General features: G+C 36.9%; 1 protein-coding gene across 3 annotated transcripts in view; it reads left to right on the top strand.

Annotated features, from left to right (window-relative positions):
• The window catches only part of SMYD3 (SET and MYND domain containing 3), a 714,589-nt gene that overhangs the window by 167,762 nt on the left and 528,363 nt on the right, over window positions 1-18,464 (top strand). For all 3 annotated transcript variants that reach the window (XM_067729540.1, XM_067729539.1, XM_067729542.1), the window contains one exon: window positions 10,775-10,838. In XM_067729540.1, coding sequence (XP_067585641.1) covers window positions 10,775-10,838 — 64 coding nt within the window. The remainder of the gene's footprint in view (window positions 1-10,774; window positions 10,839-18,464) is intronic.

Below are 18,464 nucleotides of genomic sequence, written 5' to 3'. Positions count from 1 at the left end.
TGGCAATTGGAAGGGACTTGGCACTTTTTTGTTGAAGAATGAATTGGTGAATGAATGACGGGGTCATTTTTGGAAACAGCCTTTGATTTCTCTCGTATCTCAAAGATTTTCCATTTGCATCTGAATTTTTTAAAAAACGTGGTGTTTTGACTGGCCAACTCCAAATCAAAGTGAAAGTTAATGTAAGAGAATAAAGAAATTTTACTTTATATGGATTAACTTCAAGTTAAATAAGTCAGAGAGAATAATAAAAAATGAAGCATCAGTTGAAGTTGAAACTTGTATTCAGAAAGAGGCTAAGTAGCCCAAGTTTCATGTGGTAAAACTTTTTCTTTCTTTTCATATTGTTCCTTTTCTGAAATGATTGCTTTTTATATTTTGGAAGATGTTAAATCTAGAAATATTAGTTTTTAAATATAGTATGATGATAGGTATCATTTTAAATTATCAGGTTCTCATATATTATCAAAGAGTAAAGCAATTTTACTTTTTAACACTACATTTGTAGCAAATGCCAGTTAAAAATAAGTTCAATTAATAAAGTATAATTTCATTTAAATTTTGTGTAAACAAAGCGTACATTTGCGCTTACTATTCCAAACATTGGAATAAATTGTTGATCTTTCTGTCTGTGTCCTGCCTTAGACCAAGAGCAATTTAAAGCCATTAAATAGTACATATTGCTTTTTCATTAAAGTTGATGTTTATTTGATTATGGAAGTAAAATAATATTATTATATAAAATTGGAAAAGAGAAAAAAGAGGGAAAATCACCCCAATTCATATCACTCAAAGAAAAGTTTCAACAATTTGGTCTATTTCTTTTCACTCTTTTTTTTCACACATTACAAGAACTTAATTTCACAAAGTATATGTAGTATGAAAAATCCATTCAACATTCTAGGTGTAGCCTTTATTATTATTGTTATTATTATAATAGACTTAGAATAACTTACAACTTTAGGGACAGAGAAGTATATTTATTACTATCAGTTGCAGAGCAATAAATGAAGCAGCCAGGTTTAAAGTATGGTTCTCCTAGAACTTTTTCTGCTCAGCTTACCTTCTCTATTCCATACCTGTCTGCATACTGAGCTGGAGTCCACATTTCAGGGCAAATGAAATTGTCTTCTTGTACATTTCTAATTTCCATTTTGGTGCATTGTCACGGTTTCTGATATCTTTTCTCCCTAGGTCTTTTAGATGTCGAACACTCTGGTAGTTCTCCTCCCTTTCTATACCTGCTCTAAGCAAAATGTCTATTGCCAGAAATCACAGCTAAGGGTCTAGAGAAAAATAATGCGATTATCTGATTAAGGTAATTCATACTAAGTTGCAAATGACTTGTAGTCATAAGGTTTTTGGGGTGATGTCTGCATTTCATCACAATATATTATCAAACTCATAAGGGTGTTTGATAAGTAGAGTATGTGAGGGTAACGTTGGGGGGCCGTGGGAGAACCTTATATCGGCCATAGTACCTGCTCGCTGTAGGAGGACAACACAGGCAGGAAAACCCTTGCACGGCCCCTGTTAACTCTCATTCAGCGGTTATCAGCTGGTGATCATTCTGCTTAAAAAAAAAAATCATTAAGAATTTACAGTTAATTATAATGCATTGGCAGGTGAAACATTTAATTCTGTGTCTCCTAAGGACTCATCTTTTAAGGTTTCTTTATTTTGGGATTAGGTCAGCACAGTGTTTCTTTATAAACTTAAAGTGCCATTTTATTCTCCAAAGTTGAGAATGAGTTATCTGAGATTTCATTAATGCTTACTTCCAGGAGGACTTGAGGAAATTTATAGTTAGAGGTTAAACGAAGTAATATACTTAATTATAAAGTAGAAGAGCAAATTTTTAAGCAGCCAGGAGAAAATGGCTTCCAGGCCTCTGAAGTGAACAGATAAATATAGTTCGATAGTGATTTTGACTTTTGGATTTCTCACTGTTCAAGTTAAAATGGAAACATGCTGCTGATAACCTCATTTTCTAATTAGAGGTAGCATGATAGATAATTCATTCATGGTGATAAAGTATACCCTGCATTTGAGACCAAGGTGAGCAGCTTTTGCCATTTTGAAGGCTTAGGTTTTAGTATGTTAATGAAAATGTTGACCAGATTTTCTTGTACCTTCTTTGATATTTTACCCATGGTACTTTTATTTTTATGTGTATGCTGTGTGATATTTATAATAGCAATACTTAACATATTTAAAGGGTATCTGATTTCAGTCTTTAGGCAAAGTCAGGTTTTTTTCTTCTTCCTCACTTAAAAAAAATTTCAAGACTTAGGGAAAACGAATATATCTCTTAGACTTATCAGAGTTGTATTACTCGACTAGGCTAAAGAGGTTTCCTATTTAGAAACAAAGATGTTGTCACTAGAAAACAATCCCTCTTCAGCAATTCGTTTTGGTCACAGCTTTCTTCAGTCTACTTGTGTGTGCTCTGCCTAAGAAACACCTTTAAGTCACCAGTTTTCAATTCTTAGCTGTTAGAGTGACCCACAGCACACAATATCCAATTTTGTAGAGAAATATCATATAATGAGGAGAGTTTAAATCTGTACTCTTGTAAAAATGTTAATTTTCTCAACTTGTAATAGACATTATTTTACATAAAGCAAGCAGAATATTAGGAGTTGTAATTACCTTTTAATATTACTGAAGACGTAACAGCCTTCTCTGATTTTAATTTCCACAGATGAAACTTTCATAAAACGTTTTTAGCTTCTTGAATCAGACCACTTTGAAGTTAATCATTCTGATCAAATTAAAAATAGTAGTAATACAAACTTTAGTGAACGTGATTGAGCAGTGAAACACTTAACGATGCTAGTCAAATTTTGAAATTAGAGTCAAGTATTATGGGAACATGTGGATTTCAAAAAAAAAGTGGTGAATTTTCTGTGTGCTTGCAAGGAGATGACCAGATTTGTGGCACATGTGGATTTTGCTTTTTTAGCAACCATGGAAGAGGTGTGGGATTTTCAGATATGGCACAGAAATAGGCAACGTTATCTTGAGCACTTTGAAAATATACTTAGCATCCTCAGTTTTAACTCTATGCTTAGACGCTCTGTTAGCAGCCACTTTATGTAGATTACCTCACATAGTCTACCCAACAGTTTTATGAGTAGTCACTTATTCTCACTTTACAGAGGAGGAAATTGAGGCTAAGAGAGGTTACAAGGTTACACTGCTAGTAGGGAGTGGACTTGGTGTCTCAGTCCTTTCAGGCTGCTGTAATAAAATGTCACAGACTGTGTAGCTTATAAACAACCTAAGTTTATTTCTCACACTTCTGGAAGCTGGATAGCCCAGTATCGAGCAGCTAGCCTGGTCACATTCTGATAAGGGCCCTCTTCCTAATTCATAGCTGGCACCTTCTCACTTTGTCCTCACGTGGTAGAAGGGGTAAGGGATCTCTGTGGGGTCTCTTTTATAAAAACACTAATCTCATTAATGAAGGTTCAACCGTCAAGACCTGAGCACCCCCCAAAGTTCCCACCTCCTAATATCTTTGGGGGTTAGGATTTCAACTCATGAATTTAGGGCAGGGGGACACAAACATTCAGACTATAGCACTTGGACTACAAATTTTGAACTCTAAACTGGTAAAATATTTTCCCTCCTAGGTATGGTGTCTTCCTTTTCCCTTATAACACCCTCTCCAATTCACTCTTTACCGGTCAGAAAGTGACTTTTCCTTCTTCTGAACTAGGGCCCTGTAGCTGTGCTGCTTTTCAAAACACAGTTTTGTATTGTAGCTCATTCTGCAAGTGGTATGTGTTGATCTGTCCTCCTTTACCACGAGCTCCTAGAAACAGTGACTGTAATACCCTCCTCACACCCACCCACCCAGGACCTTACACCTTACACGGTGGCCAGTCACTGAACACTTGTTGATTTAACTACTGGAGTTTGTGTTCATCAGGTAGCATAGTCTCCGCCAGTACAGAAGCTTTAAGAGACCAAGGACAGTGAAAAACGGAAGTCCCCGAGTCAGAGGGTCTGCCTCTCTTGACTAACTTGGCTCAAATACTTTGCTGTGCATTTCTCTAAGTGCTAATGTGGGTTTAAATTACTTGTGCTTCTCCCATGAAGTTATGGTGCCTGTGAATCACAGATTCATTTTCCCTGAAATATTATCCATTGCATTTTCTTGTTTTGTACTTTAAATATTAGAAATAGGAAATAAAGTGATAGGGAATATAGAAAAAGGAGTCCAAACCAATTCTTTCTATATTCCTGTGTTATGAATCTGTTATATATTATTTTGATCACATCTGCTGCTTTGTATTAAAAACCATTTGATAGGTGGATGGTAGATATGAATCTCTTTAATTTTTAAAAAGGCCTTTGGGCCCAAACCCACACAGTTACCATCTCCAAACAAAAATGGAGGATCCCTTTAATATATTATTATGAATATTTATGCCTAAAGGAGTTCTTTAGCATTTTCCGGTGTATTTTATTTGGCCAGAGTACGTGTTGCACTACCCTTGCATAGAATAACATGATTCTATTTGGGATAATCTCTTTTTCATAATGTAGAACTTCTTTTGCTTGAGAAATTTCCAGGGGGAAATATAGCCAAGTACTTGTTTACATGACATTAACATTTCTAATGAATCAGGATTCTGAGGTTTTAAAGATATTAACAAACATAAAAATTCTGTAAATAAATATTTCTGTGGTATTTTTGTTTAAAAAATTGTATTTAGACTTCTTTCACTTAGGTATTTTGGCTTTCTCCATTTAAGAACAAATGGAGAGTTTTTATTCTTTATTTTTAAGAGCTTGCCCATCATGACATTCAGTATTTCTCATACTCCATAGAGCATCTTGGGTCTTAATTATGTGAAAAAATACTTTCATAGGAATTCTACTTAGGGAATTTTCTTAACACTTGTATAAGGCCCGGGGTACTAAATCAGACATCCCATAAGTCAACACTTTTTCCTTAGCACCTATAAGTGGTACAGGCTTTACTTAATGCGCTCTGGTCTTTTTCTCAGCTCAGATTTCTTCCCAAAGAAATCAGCCACAAAATAAATTTCCTCATTGGTCAGCCACAAAGTAAAATCTGGTCCTTGAGATATTCACGGTGCAAAAGATCACTGGGCAGGGATCTTCACCTTGAATGAGGAGGCTGCAAAGGCACACCCTGGGCTCTGGGGTTGCTTCTGATTGTGCTGGGCTATGCTCCATCCAGATGAGTGTGCTTCAGCGAGCGGGAGGGTCGCCTGGCTTCCCTGTGGTGTCTGAGCCTTCGCCTGCATCTGACTGGTCAACAGTGAGCCAGTTTCCTTCCACTGTGAGGATGGCTGTTGAAGGAGAGATTCAACCGCTAGACACACTGGGAGACTTCTAGGAGATCGAGGCATGTTGCTAGGAAGGAACCCTGTATGATAAGTATATTATCTATGAATGTGTTGTAGATGCATTTTTTCCCTCTGTAGGAAGTTTTAAATGGATTCTGTACGTGCCAGGGCTGGGGGAAATTTGGGATAGAATTTGTTCATTTTCTATATCCTTTCCAGGCAACTTCTTTCTCTCTACCTGGCAACTGGCCGTATTATTTTAGGGCAGAGTTTCTAAACAGTAGGATACTTTTGCCCTCTGATAACCAAGAAGGACAGAGAGATGTTCCCTTAAATAGTACTCCAGTTGTTGGGATCTGAGGGAGCCAATTAATCCCCTTTCCTCTTTGATTTCTTAGAGACAGTGGTTTCCCCTATATCCATATACGATTGACCCTTGAATAACACGGGTTTGAACTGCGTGGGTCCACTATGTTTTAGTTTTCACTATGTTTTAGTGAAAAAACCGCAGCTTTTTTCACTAAATACACACTACAGTACAACACCATCCGAGTTTGGTTGAATCCGTGGATGCAGACCCTCAGATATGTAGGGCCAAACTGTAAAGTTATACATAGATTTTCAGCTGCATGGAGGGTTGGCGCCCCTAAGCCCCATGTTGTTCAAGGGTCAACTGTATGACTTTTTGATTTGTATAGCAGCAGAACAATTAATTTAGCTTTATTTTAATTTCCTTTCCACACTTCAGTTGCCTAGGCTATTGGAGAAACTAATTACGACCCAACTTTTACTTGGAAGAGAGGACTTAACTTATGCTCCGTGAATCACTGTGTCTGGAGCACTGGAGCAAGCTGAGAATTTTCTCTGATTTGACATTGTGTTCAGTAACATCCAAGTTTATATGAACAAGTGATAAGGGAACCCATTTTGCTTTTTTGGGATGGGGGCCTAAAACTTCCATTTATTTTAGTATACAATAATTTTAATATCTTCTTTAATTTAGAGGTAGCCTGCTACTATTTGTCTCTTAAGTGGAGGGGAAAAAAGAGGTTCTGTTACTGATACATTCCTAACCTGTTTCTTTAGATTCCTTTTTATTCAGAAATTCCAGTTCTGGATGGACTCTTGAAATAATCGCTTTGCAAACAGGATGTTTGTGGAGTTTGTGAGAATTGTATATTGCTCACTTCTCTACTCCTGTGAGATTATCATGTTTGGCCTAATAATAGGCACAAATTTTGTTATCTTCAAATTTTATTTATATTTTTTTGTTACACAGGAGAAGCAGAACCAAATAATTTTGGAATTAGAAGGAAACATTTAATTCATGCTCCTCTGCAGTGCTGGAATTTCCTGTACATATGTCTGTAAATGTACCTATCAGATTCTCCTTGAACATGTCAAATGACCTGGAACTCCACCTCCTCAGGGCATTTCTTTTGACTTTTGAACAGTTGCTGTTGCCACAACGATCTTCTTTACCTTTAGACAGAATCTGTCCCTCTCGCGCTTCCATTCAGTATTTCTTGTTTTAGCCTTTGGAGCTACCACCTAGAATAAGTGATCCTTTTTATTTAGGGCTTCTAATTAATTCTGTTTTTTATTTGACATGTACATTTCTGATTTTTTAAAGAAAAATGTTGGTTTGTCTTTCAGTTGGAAATGATGTATTGATTTTTTTTTTTTAAGAGAGAAAGAATGTTTCCATGAACTGTCTGGGTGGCTATGTTTCTAATACTTATTTTCCTCTCCCACTGCTGCCCAAATTTTTTCTCTGCAGGGAGACCTTACCAGGAGGCTATTACTCTGAACCTTACTCAACAGGGAAAAGCAGTAACTCTTCAAAGCCTCAGTGGTTCCTCTAATCAGACACACTACTTTTCTCTTGGATTCAGTTGACCTTTATTTTTGAAACTTGAGAACTTAAATTTATTTGTTTGGTTATTTGATATGTAAAAGTAACCCCAAACATTTAAATAACTCATGTTAAGGAATTTTTTTTCACACATCAAATGGCAGCTGAATTATCCCAGTTCTTTGAATCATCTTGCTATTTATTTTGCTGAAATTCTGTGTTAAAATTCATTAAAGCCTGTGGTTGAGAGCTATGGGAGGGAGAAGACGAAGTTTTAATATTTGCTACCAGGTTCATCACTGATTTTCCTGGGTATTTTGATTCTGCTTATTATTTTTATTTGTTTATTTATTTTTTTCTTTTTCCTTTCTTTTTGCGGTACACGGGCCTCTCACTGCTGTGGCCTCTCCCGTTGCGGAGCACAGGCTCCGGACGCACAGGCTCAGTGGCCATGGCTCACGGGCCCAGCCGCTCCGCGGCATGTGGGATCCTCCCGGACCGGGGCATGAACCCGTGTCCCCTGCATCGGCAGGCGGACTCTCAACCACCGTGCCACCAGGGAAGCCCTGCTTATTATTTTTAAAAATGGAGATGAAACACTTTGTATAGTTGGGAATCTTTATTTGCAAGCAACAGAAATAGCCTCTGAATAACTTAGACAAGAAAAAAGGAAATGAGGGGAAATCTGAGGAGCCAGGTCTAAGGAAAGCAGGATTCAGGGGAGCCCCAGGGACCTCATCCTCAGGAGTGTTCCTGCAGAAAGCATACTTTCCCAGTCTTGGCTGCAGTTCTCAGTTTGGCTTGACAGGCTTTCTGCCAGGGATCTTTTGGCAGTTTGGGGCTTCTTCTGTTTTCAGGTCTATTGGAAGTTGCCTTCTTTGTTTTCTCCCACAAATATACTGATTTAATTTAAGTCTTGAAGCTAGTAGTGTGTGTGTGTGTATGTGTGTGTGTTTTCTTTTTCCTGCTAATATTTTTGGGTTTGTTGTAGATATTTTCCAGGGTGGGGAGTGATGGTTAGGTTTTCCTATTTCCTACTTACTCTGTCATTTTTTTTATGGGGAAAGTTACGGAGATTAAAAAATTATGCCACTGCGGTCAACATAAACATTTAAAGCTATAAATGTTCCTTTAAGTATTACTTTAGCTGTATCTCACGTTTCGTTTTTTTTATTATTTAATATAATACATTTTCTAATGTTCATGACAACTCTTTGATCCTTGAATTATATAAGCTTTTAAATTTCTATAAATATGAGATTTTACTGGGTTTATTTTTTTTTTTTTTACTGATTTCTAATCTAATTCTTTTATGGTTGGAGAAAATTATCTGTATAATATTGATTCTTTGGGATTTTTAGATTTGTTCTGTGGCCTAATGTGTGGGCATATTTTGTAAATGGCCAGTGGGTGCTTGAAAAGAGTATGTGAATACACATTAATATAAAAGGTGCAAGGGTCTGTGTTTTGCATGAGATCAAGTAAAATTATAGAGCTCCTTATTCTTTATGTGCTTGATCTATGAATTCCTGAAAAAGACTTGATAACTAATACTTGTATGGTACTTAGTATATTCCAGGCATTATTTTTAAGGCCTTACTTGTATTAATTTATTGTGTATTGATCATTTTTTTAGATGTTACTTTTACTTTATGTATTTTTAGACTGCGAACATTTGGACTGCGAACACTAGGTACTTAATACCTAGTGATTGGAGTCTTTTATCTTTGTGTATTGACCTTATTCATCTGTAGTAATATTTTTAACCTTAATGTCTCTTTTTCTGATATTGATATAGTTACACAGGCTTTTTTCTATTAGTGTTTAATTAATTTTAATATTAATGTTAATATTGCCTAAGCATATCCATCTCATTCCACCTTTGTATGTCCTTTTATTTGGAGTGTGTCTCATAAATAGTCTATGACGGGACTTCCCTGGTGGTACAGTGGTTAGGAATCCACCTGCCAATGTAGGGGACACTGGTTCGTTCCCTGGTCCAGGAGGATCCCACATGCCATGGAGCAACTAAGCTCGTGTGCCACAACTACTGAGCCTGTGCTCTAGAGTCTCCAAGACACACCTGCTGAGCCCGCATGCCACAACTACTGAAGCCCAAGCACCTAGAGCCCATGCTCTGCAGCAAGAGAAGCCACCACAATGAGAAGCCCGCGTACCGCAAGGAAGAGTAGCCCCCGCTCGCCACAACCAGAGAAAGCCCGCATGCAGCAATGAAGACCCAGCACAGCCAAAAATTAAAAAAAAATTTAAATTAAAAAAATTAATTAATTAAAAAAATAGTCTATGGGTGGATTTTGTTTTTATCCAGTTTTGTCTAAGGGTGGTAGTATAATATGATGGTTAAAAGCAAGAAATTTAGGGCCAGGTTGCTTGGGTTTGGGTTGTTGTCTGGGATGTTGATATCTGACACCTGTAATTCTACACTTGGGGGTAGGAGGTGTTTGGACTTTGCTTTATTTAGACTTTTAACCTCCCCCCATGTTATATGCTCCATATCTCACTGCTGCTCTCCTATGGGTGAGGTACCTGGTATATTCAAGTTCTGATTCTCTGCAGCGTTCAGTTGTTACCGTTTCAATGTCACCTGCCACTTGAACTTTATGGTGTGTTTCCTTAGTCATCTGCTTCTTATCTCTTGAAAACGTATTGAAGTATCTCTAAAATGGACATAATAAAACTGCTTAGTTATAGGACTATCTGAAGTTAAGTGTGAGTCAATAGATGTAAAGAACTTTGAACACTACCTGGCACATCAGAAGTGCTTAGAAAGATTTGTTCCTGTTTTGTCACTGTTGTTAATACTATAGTTTGACTTTTAATGCTCTTGGCTGCCTTGAAAGTATCTCCAGTCCTGTCTGATATTTGTTACTGTGAATTTCATCATCAGATTTATTGTTTTTATTTTATAATCCAAGTTTTTCTTTGTTTTGGCTTTTTCCTTCCTCAGGCGATTTGGGGAGGACATAACTTTGGTGCATCTCAATTTAGCAAGTTGAAAGTAGTAATTGAATTTAATGGAAATTGAAAATCATTTCCCAGAAGGAGTATATTATAATTAAACTACATGATAAATTTAAACTTGTAAAATTTTTCTATTTGAGTGGTGTAGGGTACTTTCAGTTAGTTGATAGGCTAGATTCTTAATTTCATATGGAGACATTAAAAACTCTATGAAAAAAGAACTCTATGAAGTGAAATTTTTTGCCTAAGTGGGAATCTCTGTGTTTTCATTAAATTTATGTTAAAAAGAACATTAGTGGTGGTGACTGTTACACAACAATGTGAATGTACTTAAGGCCACTGAAGCCATACACTTAAAAATAGTTAAAGTGGTAAATTTTTTGTTATATATATCTTACCACAATTTAAAAAAAAAGAACACTAGTTATTAGGTATATGTCTCACATTGAAGGTGAAAGAAGATGTTCATCACTGTGAAAATCTAAATCTCATGGACCATACAGATAGAGTGAGAAGAACATATTGGTGTCAATACCTTGACTTATGTTTTCTTTCTTCAGCCATATATGATTCTCATTCATTTCCTAATGTGAACTTTATTTTTTAACAGGAAGGAAAAGCTGATGCGATGCTCTCAATGCCGAGTTGCCAAATACTGTAGTGCTAAGTGTCAGGTAAGAAGGTTCTGCTGTATGTAAGCTCTCTACTCTTAAATTTGTTCTCCAGGCTTCCCTGGTGGCACAGTGGTTGAGAGTCTGCCTGCCGATGCAGGAGACACGGGTTTGTGCCCCAGTCCGGGAAGATCCCACATGCCGCGGAGCGGCTGGGCCCGTGAGCCATGGCCGCTGAGCCTGCGCGTCCGGAGCCTGTGCTCCGCAACGGGAGAGGCCACAACAGTGAGAAGCCCGCGTATCGCAAAAAAAATAAAATAAAATAAAATTTGTTCTCCATTATGCCTGTTGAACTATTTCTGTTTCTTCATAATCTTTTATTTATTTTAACTTGTTTTTTTCCTTCAACTTAAAAATCATATATGTATATGGTAATAATTATATATACATAATATATACATAAACTCTATCCATATAGTGTGTGTGTGTGTGTGTGTGTGTGTGTGTGTGTGTGTATCACTGAAGAAAAGTTAAATGTTTACTCCTCTCCATCTTCTTGTCCTCTTGACTTCAGTCCCATTTCCCAGAGCTAACCACTGTTAAGGTTCTTATGTATCTTCGCAGCATTTTTTTGGTGTAAACACATTCATGTATCTTTATCTTTTGTTTTTAAAAACAAATACAGGTTATTCTGGCACAAATTCTTTTATACCTTGATTTTCTTTTTCATTTAATAATCTATCTAGAAGAATTTTTTGTATCCTCATGTTCATTCTATCATATGATGCACCACAATCATAATTTCCCCACTAATGAATGCGTAATTTTTTCCCAATATTTGGTATTGCCAGTACTGCACCAGGCATCCTTTCATGCACATTTTTGCACACTTGTGCAAATTGATTGTAGGATAAATTCTTCCCCGTTGTACTGATTAGTAAAAGGATATATGCATTTTGAATTTTTAAAGAGAATGCTCAGTTGCCTTCCAAGAGTTTGAGTTAATTAACAACAACAGACAGTCTATGAGAGTACTGCTGTTAACATCTTTGAAATTCTTTAAAGGATGTATAATTAACATTCAACATGACCTTTTCTTCTAACCTTATGGTTAATCATTTAATAAGAAATTTAATTATGCTCTAATGAATTAGGTCATAATAAAAAGTCTAATTGGAGGGTATGTGTCTGTGTCACTTGCCACCCATGCTTCAGGGAACTTCAAGTTAAGAAGACTACATATAGAACCAAATGAATTATATTATTTGATACAGATTTTCTAGTTGAACTTCCTTTCCCTTCTCAATGAACTAAACATTTACTTTTATTTTCCCTTGTTTTTATGACTGTTTTTCCCCAGGGCTACTTCCTCCTTTTGTAGTACACTCAAGAAAAAAAAACAACAAAACCCATTATCTGATTAGAATGAATAGAGGGAGTCTGGTGGGTAGGTATGTCATTTTGATTCATTATAGTGCATGTGTTTTTACCACATATATTAGCTGTTTACTGTAGCATCAATAATAATGTCATCGTCAGATATACTGTAGAAGGTAATGGGAAAATAGCTAGTAAGATGAAAGATATCATATATAACACAGCTAGTGGACATGCTTGTCTGTGGGCGGGGGATAGAGTGTGTGTGTAGAGGAGATGGGATGGGAGTCAAAGAATGGCCAGAACATATGCATTTAAACTGCTCTGTTAAGCTCACCCTTAAGGTACAGCATTAAACATTGTAATTATTGTGGATACCTACAAAGCAGCACAAAATTAAACTGACAGACTGAACTATGAACAGTAATGAACAAAAGCACTTGGAATGGAAATTGATATAGAGGATGCGAATTCATAACATAAAATCCAAAATACGTTTACCCTAGGGGGACATAACTTTTGTCAGTAGCTTAGCGTTTGATGTATGGGGCCATAGCATCAATGAGCTCTCCACAAGAAGCTGAGGTGTTACAGGGTATAATGTCCCCTGTGCTCATAAGGAAGGTATCAGTGGCATCAGTTTTCACACTTCATTTTTAAACATAAGCGATACAAGGATACATTTGCATTATAAAAATTAGCACAGTATAGACTAATGCAGGGTGAAAAGTAAAAGTCTTCCTCCAGCATTCTTCTCCCATTCCTACTTCTCTTTTCCAGAGGTAGTCTCTCTGTGTTTGTTTTGTGAGTGGAGGATACACACCAAACTGTTCGTCTATGCGTCATACGTAGTATACACATACATGTATATATTTACTGCTACGTACAGAACTGTTCGTATTCCTCTGTATATACCTTGTTATGAGGTGTCATATAATGTAATAGAGGGGTTATATATTGGATCCAGTCTTATTTCTATATTGGCATAATCAGCATATCACAGATGATTATGAGATCAAAGAGGAGGAACAGGCTAAGTTTTCTTATGAAAAAACATTCTCAAAATTTGTAATATAGATAGGAAGTAAACCAATTTTAAGCAAATTCACCAATTACTATTTCATCTCTGCTGGATTTACTTTGATTCATAATATGTACATTTCTAATTGAATTAATTGCAGAGCAAAACAAGCAGCTGGATACCACATCAAATTGCAGTTTACATACTTTTAAAAAGTACTGTATTAGCAGAAAGAGGCTCTATTTTTTGTTGATAATTATAGGCCTCTTTAAAAATGTGAATCATATTTTTGAGTGTGCATTTTATGTTCAGTTGTAGAATGATTTGATTCATTTTTGATGAATTCCACATTAGTAAGCACTTAACAGCGTGATTTAATAAGTTGGTTTCTGTAGTATCATACCCAAAGTGATGATAATGAAGAAAGCCAAGCCCTTGGTTTTTATAAATAGCTCTGTGCCAGGCTTCAGGCTGATAGAATATGTACTGGGTGCTCTGTAGAGAAGTTGGCTTTGTATCTAACTGTAAACAAAAAGGGAATATTGTAGAAAGGTTAAAATTATTTGATCATATTTAACTTTTTGACTTCTGCAAATGTCTGCAGGCCTGAGCTTTTCTTTTCTCGCTTTACATTTGCCTGCAGAGTGATCCCATCTACTCCCATGGCTTCAGTTGACATCTGTATATCAATTATTCTCAGTTCCCATCTCCAGCCTCCTCCTTTCTCCTGAGCACCAGACCCATATCTTACGGGGCACCTCTATTTGGGTGTTGCACCGGTATCTGGAATGCCATCTATTTATACCTGAGCACATTATCTTACCCCAGACCTTCTTTCCTTCGCATTTTTCAACCTCAGTGAATAATCTCACCAGCCACTCAGCAGTCCTAGTTGCCAGGGTGTCATCAGCTCTGATTTACGTTCTTTCCTGGCTCCACATCCCCTTAATCACCACGTCCTGCTGATTCTACCACCTGAAGATCTCAATTGGTTCACTTCTCTCTAGCTTCTCTACCACTACCCTTGTGCATGTTACCATGATCTCTTTCCTAGGTTAGCTGCAGTCTTTAAACTCTTACAAGCTTCTATTCTCTTTTCTACACAGGAACCAGAGTGATTATTTTATTCTAGAATGTAAGCGTGATCTGTCAGTCACCAGCTTGAAACCCTGGCCCTCTCTTTCCTCAGGGTGAAATTCAAACTGGCAGATTTTGCCACGTTTTTACTTCTGGGCCTTTGGCTATGTAAGTCCCTGGGTCTGGAGCAGACCTCTCCCCCCAGCTACTGAACTCCTGTTTATCCTTTAGAACTCAGATTAAATGTCACTCCCTTTTTCCTAACCCCCTGAGACTAGTTTGTATCCCTCCTTTATCATACAGAAATTTAATTGGGTTAATTGCCTGTTTCTGTAGTTAGATGTCAGGCTCCTTGAAGGTATGCTCTGTGCATGGGTCACTGCTGCAGATGTAGCATAATTTGTTGAGTGAATGAATGAATGAATACATTCATCAGTGATAATTGTTGAATTCCATTTTTAAAATTACATCATCTCTAAATAACCTGTCCGTAGTAATATTTCTTTTTTAGATGGAAATATAAGTGGGATATAACATTGTATTAGTTTTAGATATACAACATAATGATTTGATAGGTGTATATATATGGCAAAATGATCACGACAATAAGTTTAGTTAACATCCATTGCCACACGTAATTATAATATTTTTTCTTGTGATGAGAACATTTAAGATTTACTCTCTTAGCAACTTTCAAATATACAATACTGTATTGTTAACTATAGTCACCAACCTGTACGTTACATCCCCAGGAATTTTTTGTTTGTTTGTTTTTTGTTTTGACCACGCTGCATGGCATGTAGGATCTTAATTCCCCAACCAGGAATTGAACCTGCGCCCCCTGCATTGGAAGCACAGAGTCTTAACCCCTGCACTGCCAAGGAAGCCCTCCCCAAGAATTATTTAATTTTTATAAACCGTTTGATCATCTTCACCCATTTCTCCCCTCCCCCACTTACCCCCATCTCCTGCCTCTGGCAAACACCTGTCTGTTCTCTGTATCTATAATTTTTTAAAATTTATTTTTATTTATTTTATTAATTTATTTGGTTGCGCCAGGTCTTAGTTGTGGCAGGCAGACTCCTTAGTTGCGGCTCACGGGCTACTTAGTTGTGGCATGCGAACTCTTAGTTGCAGCATGCATGTGGGATCTAGTTCCCTGACCAGGGATCGAACCCAGGCCCCCTGCATTGGGAGTGCAGATTCTAAACTACTGCACCACCAGGAAAGTCCCTATATAATTGTTTTTTTTTTTTAGATTCCACATATAAGTGAGACATAATAATATGTCTTTTGTTTTCTTTTATTCAACAAATGTTTATTTAGAGCCATCAAGCTGGGTCTGCTGCATTTCTAGATTGTGACACTTTCTTAATCCTCTAACTCAAAAATTATGGAGCCAGTGACTATTATTGGCACTCAGGAATGCATCCATGGGAAAAAAAAACAGACAAATATCCTTGCCTGTGTATAATATAAATTCTAATAGGGAGAGATAATTAAAAACATTATTTTATTGTGGTAGTCACAGGATATAAAACATACTATTGTAACCATATTTAACTGTACAGTTCAGTGGCACTAAGTACATTCACGTTGTCGTGCAACTATCACCATCATCCATCTCCCGAATTTTTCACCTTCCTAAACTGAAACTCTGTCCCCTTTAACACTAATTCCCCATTCCCCCCTCCCTTCCACCACCCCCTGGCCCCTGGCATCTACCTATGTACTTTCTGACTCTATGAATTTGACTGTTCTAGGTACCTCGTACAAGTGGAATCAAGTAGTATTTGTCTGCACCTAATGTATATTGGAATGCATTTTTAAGGTTTTAATATGTCTTAATTCATCAGTATAGGCATAGTCTACTAACTTCCTGCTCTGATAGACAACAGAATTTAGCTCACCTATGTCAGCATCTGCTTCCTCTCTGTCTTTTTACATAGCTATATCAGGATCCTCCATTCATCCAGAGTCTATCCAATAGATATTTATTGAGTACCTGCTAGCTAGTCACTGTTCTAAGTTGGGATTTTGGTGGTGGGCAGCTAGCAATGAACAAATAAACAAGGTCCTGGCTTTCGTAAAGTTTATAGGGGTGAGGAGACAGACAGTAACAAATGCCATGATTATATGAGTGAGTGTGATTTGGATGAGTGTGAGCTTGCCATTGCACAGATGGTTACAGAAGGGCTTCCTGTATAGGTGACATTTGGCTGGAGTCTAAAAGTACCCAGCCACGGAAAGATCTCGGAACAGTTTTTTTTTTTTTTTTTTTAATGTAAAAAGAACAGCGAATGTAAAGGCCCTGAAGAGGAAAAAAGCTTGTCATGTTAGAGGAATGAAGAGGAGTTTGAGGTAAACAGATTAACAAATTCATATGAAAAAAATGAAAAAAATGTTTTGCCAGAGTGTGTATCCTTATTATTTTACCAAATATGACCACAAACAAAAATGACTGAATGACTTACAATTAAATAATGCTAAAATAACATTCTTGCCCTGCTTTTTACAGAGTATTGTGAAATTATGTGTTCTGCATGTTTTTGAGTTATAGTTGCTTCTGGTTAGCTGGAAAATAGAGAAATTTAGTGGTCAAAACTGAGACTTTGTCAAAAACATTTTTTCTAGTTCATTACACACCTGGTTCTCAGAATTTAAAAAAACTAATTATTAATAAATTTAAATTATACTTCTTTGGGGGAAAAAAGGAGTTGGATAATGGTGGATACATGTCATTTGTTCAAACCCATAGAATGTTTGACACCAAGAGTGAACCCTCATGTACACTATGGACTTGGGTGATAATGATGTGTCCGCCTAAGTCCATCAGTTGTAACATATGCGCCACTGTGATGGGGATGTTGATAACAGAGGAGGCTGTACATGTGTGGGGGGCAGAGGGTATATGGGAACTTTATGTACTTTCCTCTCAATGCTATGAACTTAAAACTGCTCTAAAAGTTAATGTCTTAAAAAAATAAATCATAGGGAAAAAAAGCAGTTGGAGGTGAGGCCAATGAGGAAGGACTTGATAATGGATTCATCCATCCATTAATTTACTCAGCAAATATTAGTGCTGGTGCCGGGACTTTTCTTGGCTCTGGCACAATATTATTGAACAAGACACAGAAAACCCTTGCCTTTATGGAGCTTTCATTTTCCTTGTGAGACAGATATATAATATTGTCTTATTTTTATGCCTAAAATAAAGGGAGCAAGAGAAAATGATCGGGATTGGGAGGCTATTTTTACATATGTATGTGTGTGTGAATACATATACACACATATGTACATATACATATCTATATTTAACTTCTTTCTATATATCTAATATATAGATATTGAGAAAGAGATATATCTATGTATCTATATCCATATCTGTATCTATATCTATAGTGAGATAAGTATTTCTATATCTGTCTGTCTGTCTACCTAAGACCTCTCAGGAGGTGGCATTTGAGTGGAGATCTGAAAGAAGTAAGACACGTGAAGATTGGAGAAGGGAGTTTCAGGTTTGATGTACATCACATGTAAAAGCAGGAATGAATATGGTGTGTTCACTGAAGGACAAGAAGGCCAGTATGGTGGACCAGAGTAAGCAACAAAGAGAGTTGTAGGAGATAGATTAGAGAGATAGGAGGGGCCAGGTTATGAGGTCATTGTGTACTATGGCTAAAAATAAACATTTTGTTCCATGTGTGATGGGCTGCTACTGTAGGGTTCTGGGAAGGGGAGGGGGGATCAATATTATGGTCTGAGATTTTAAAGGAATTTTCCTGACTGCTGTGGGGATAGGTTTTAGGAGGGCAAGGATAGAGGCTGAGAAACCAGTTAGGAGGTTGTTACACTAGTCTGGTTGCCATATAATGGTGGCTAGGACTAGAGTAGCAACAGCAAAAAGAATTGGTTAGATTTGGGGTATCTTTTGAAGGAAGAACTGACTGAATTTGCTCATGGTTGCATTCATTCATTCAAGTTGAGAACTCAACATATGCAGGCACTGATCTAGTCAAGAGCTCTGATGACTTGGATTAGAGTGGTAGCAGTAGAGGTGGTAATAAATTATTGGATTTGAGATGTATTTTGCAGGTGTAACTGGAAGAGTTTGCTAATAGATTAGATGTAAGAGGTGAGACAAAAAGTCAGAGATAGAACTTTTTTTTAAATGGAGTTCCATTTAATATTTATTTATTTATTTATTTATTTAC

Source organism: Pseudorca crassidens, chromosome 2, assembly GCF_039906515.1.
Source record: "Pseudorca crassidens isolate mPseCra1 chromosome 2, mPseCra1.hap1, whole genome shotgun sequence".
Lineage (NCBI taxonomy): Eukaryota > Metazoa > Chordata > Mammalia > Artiodactyla > Delphinidae > Pseudorca > Pseudorca crassidens.
The sequence above is the reverse complement of the archived record's forward strand: the minus strand, read 5'-3'. Positions and strand labels throughout refer to the sequence as shown.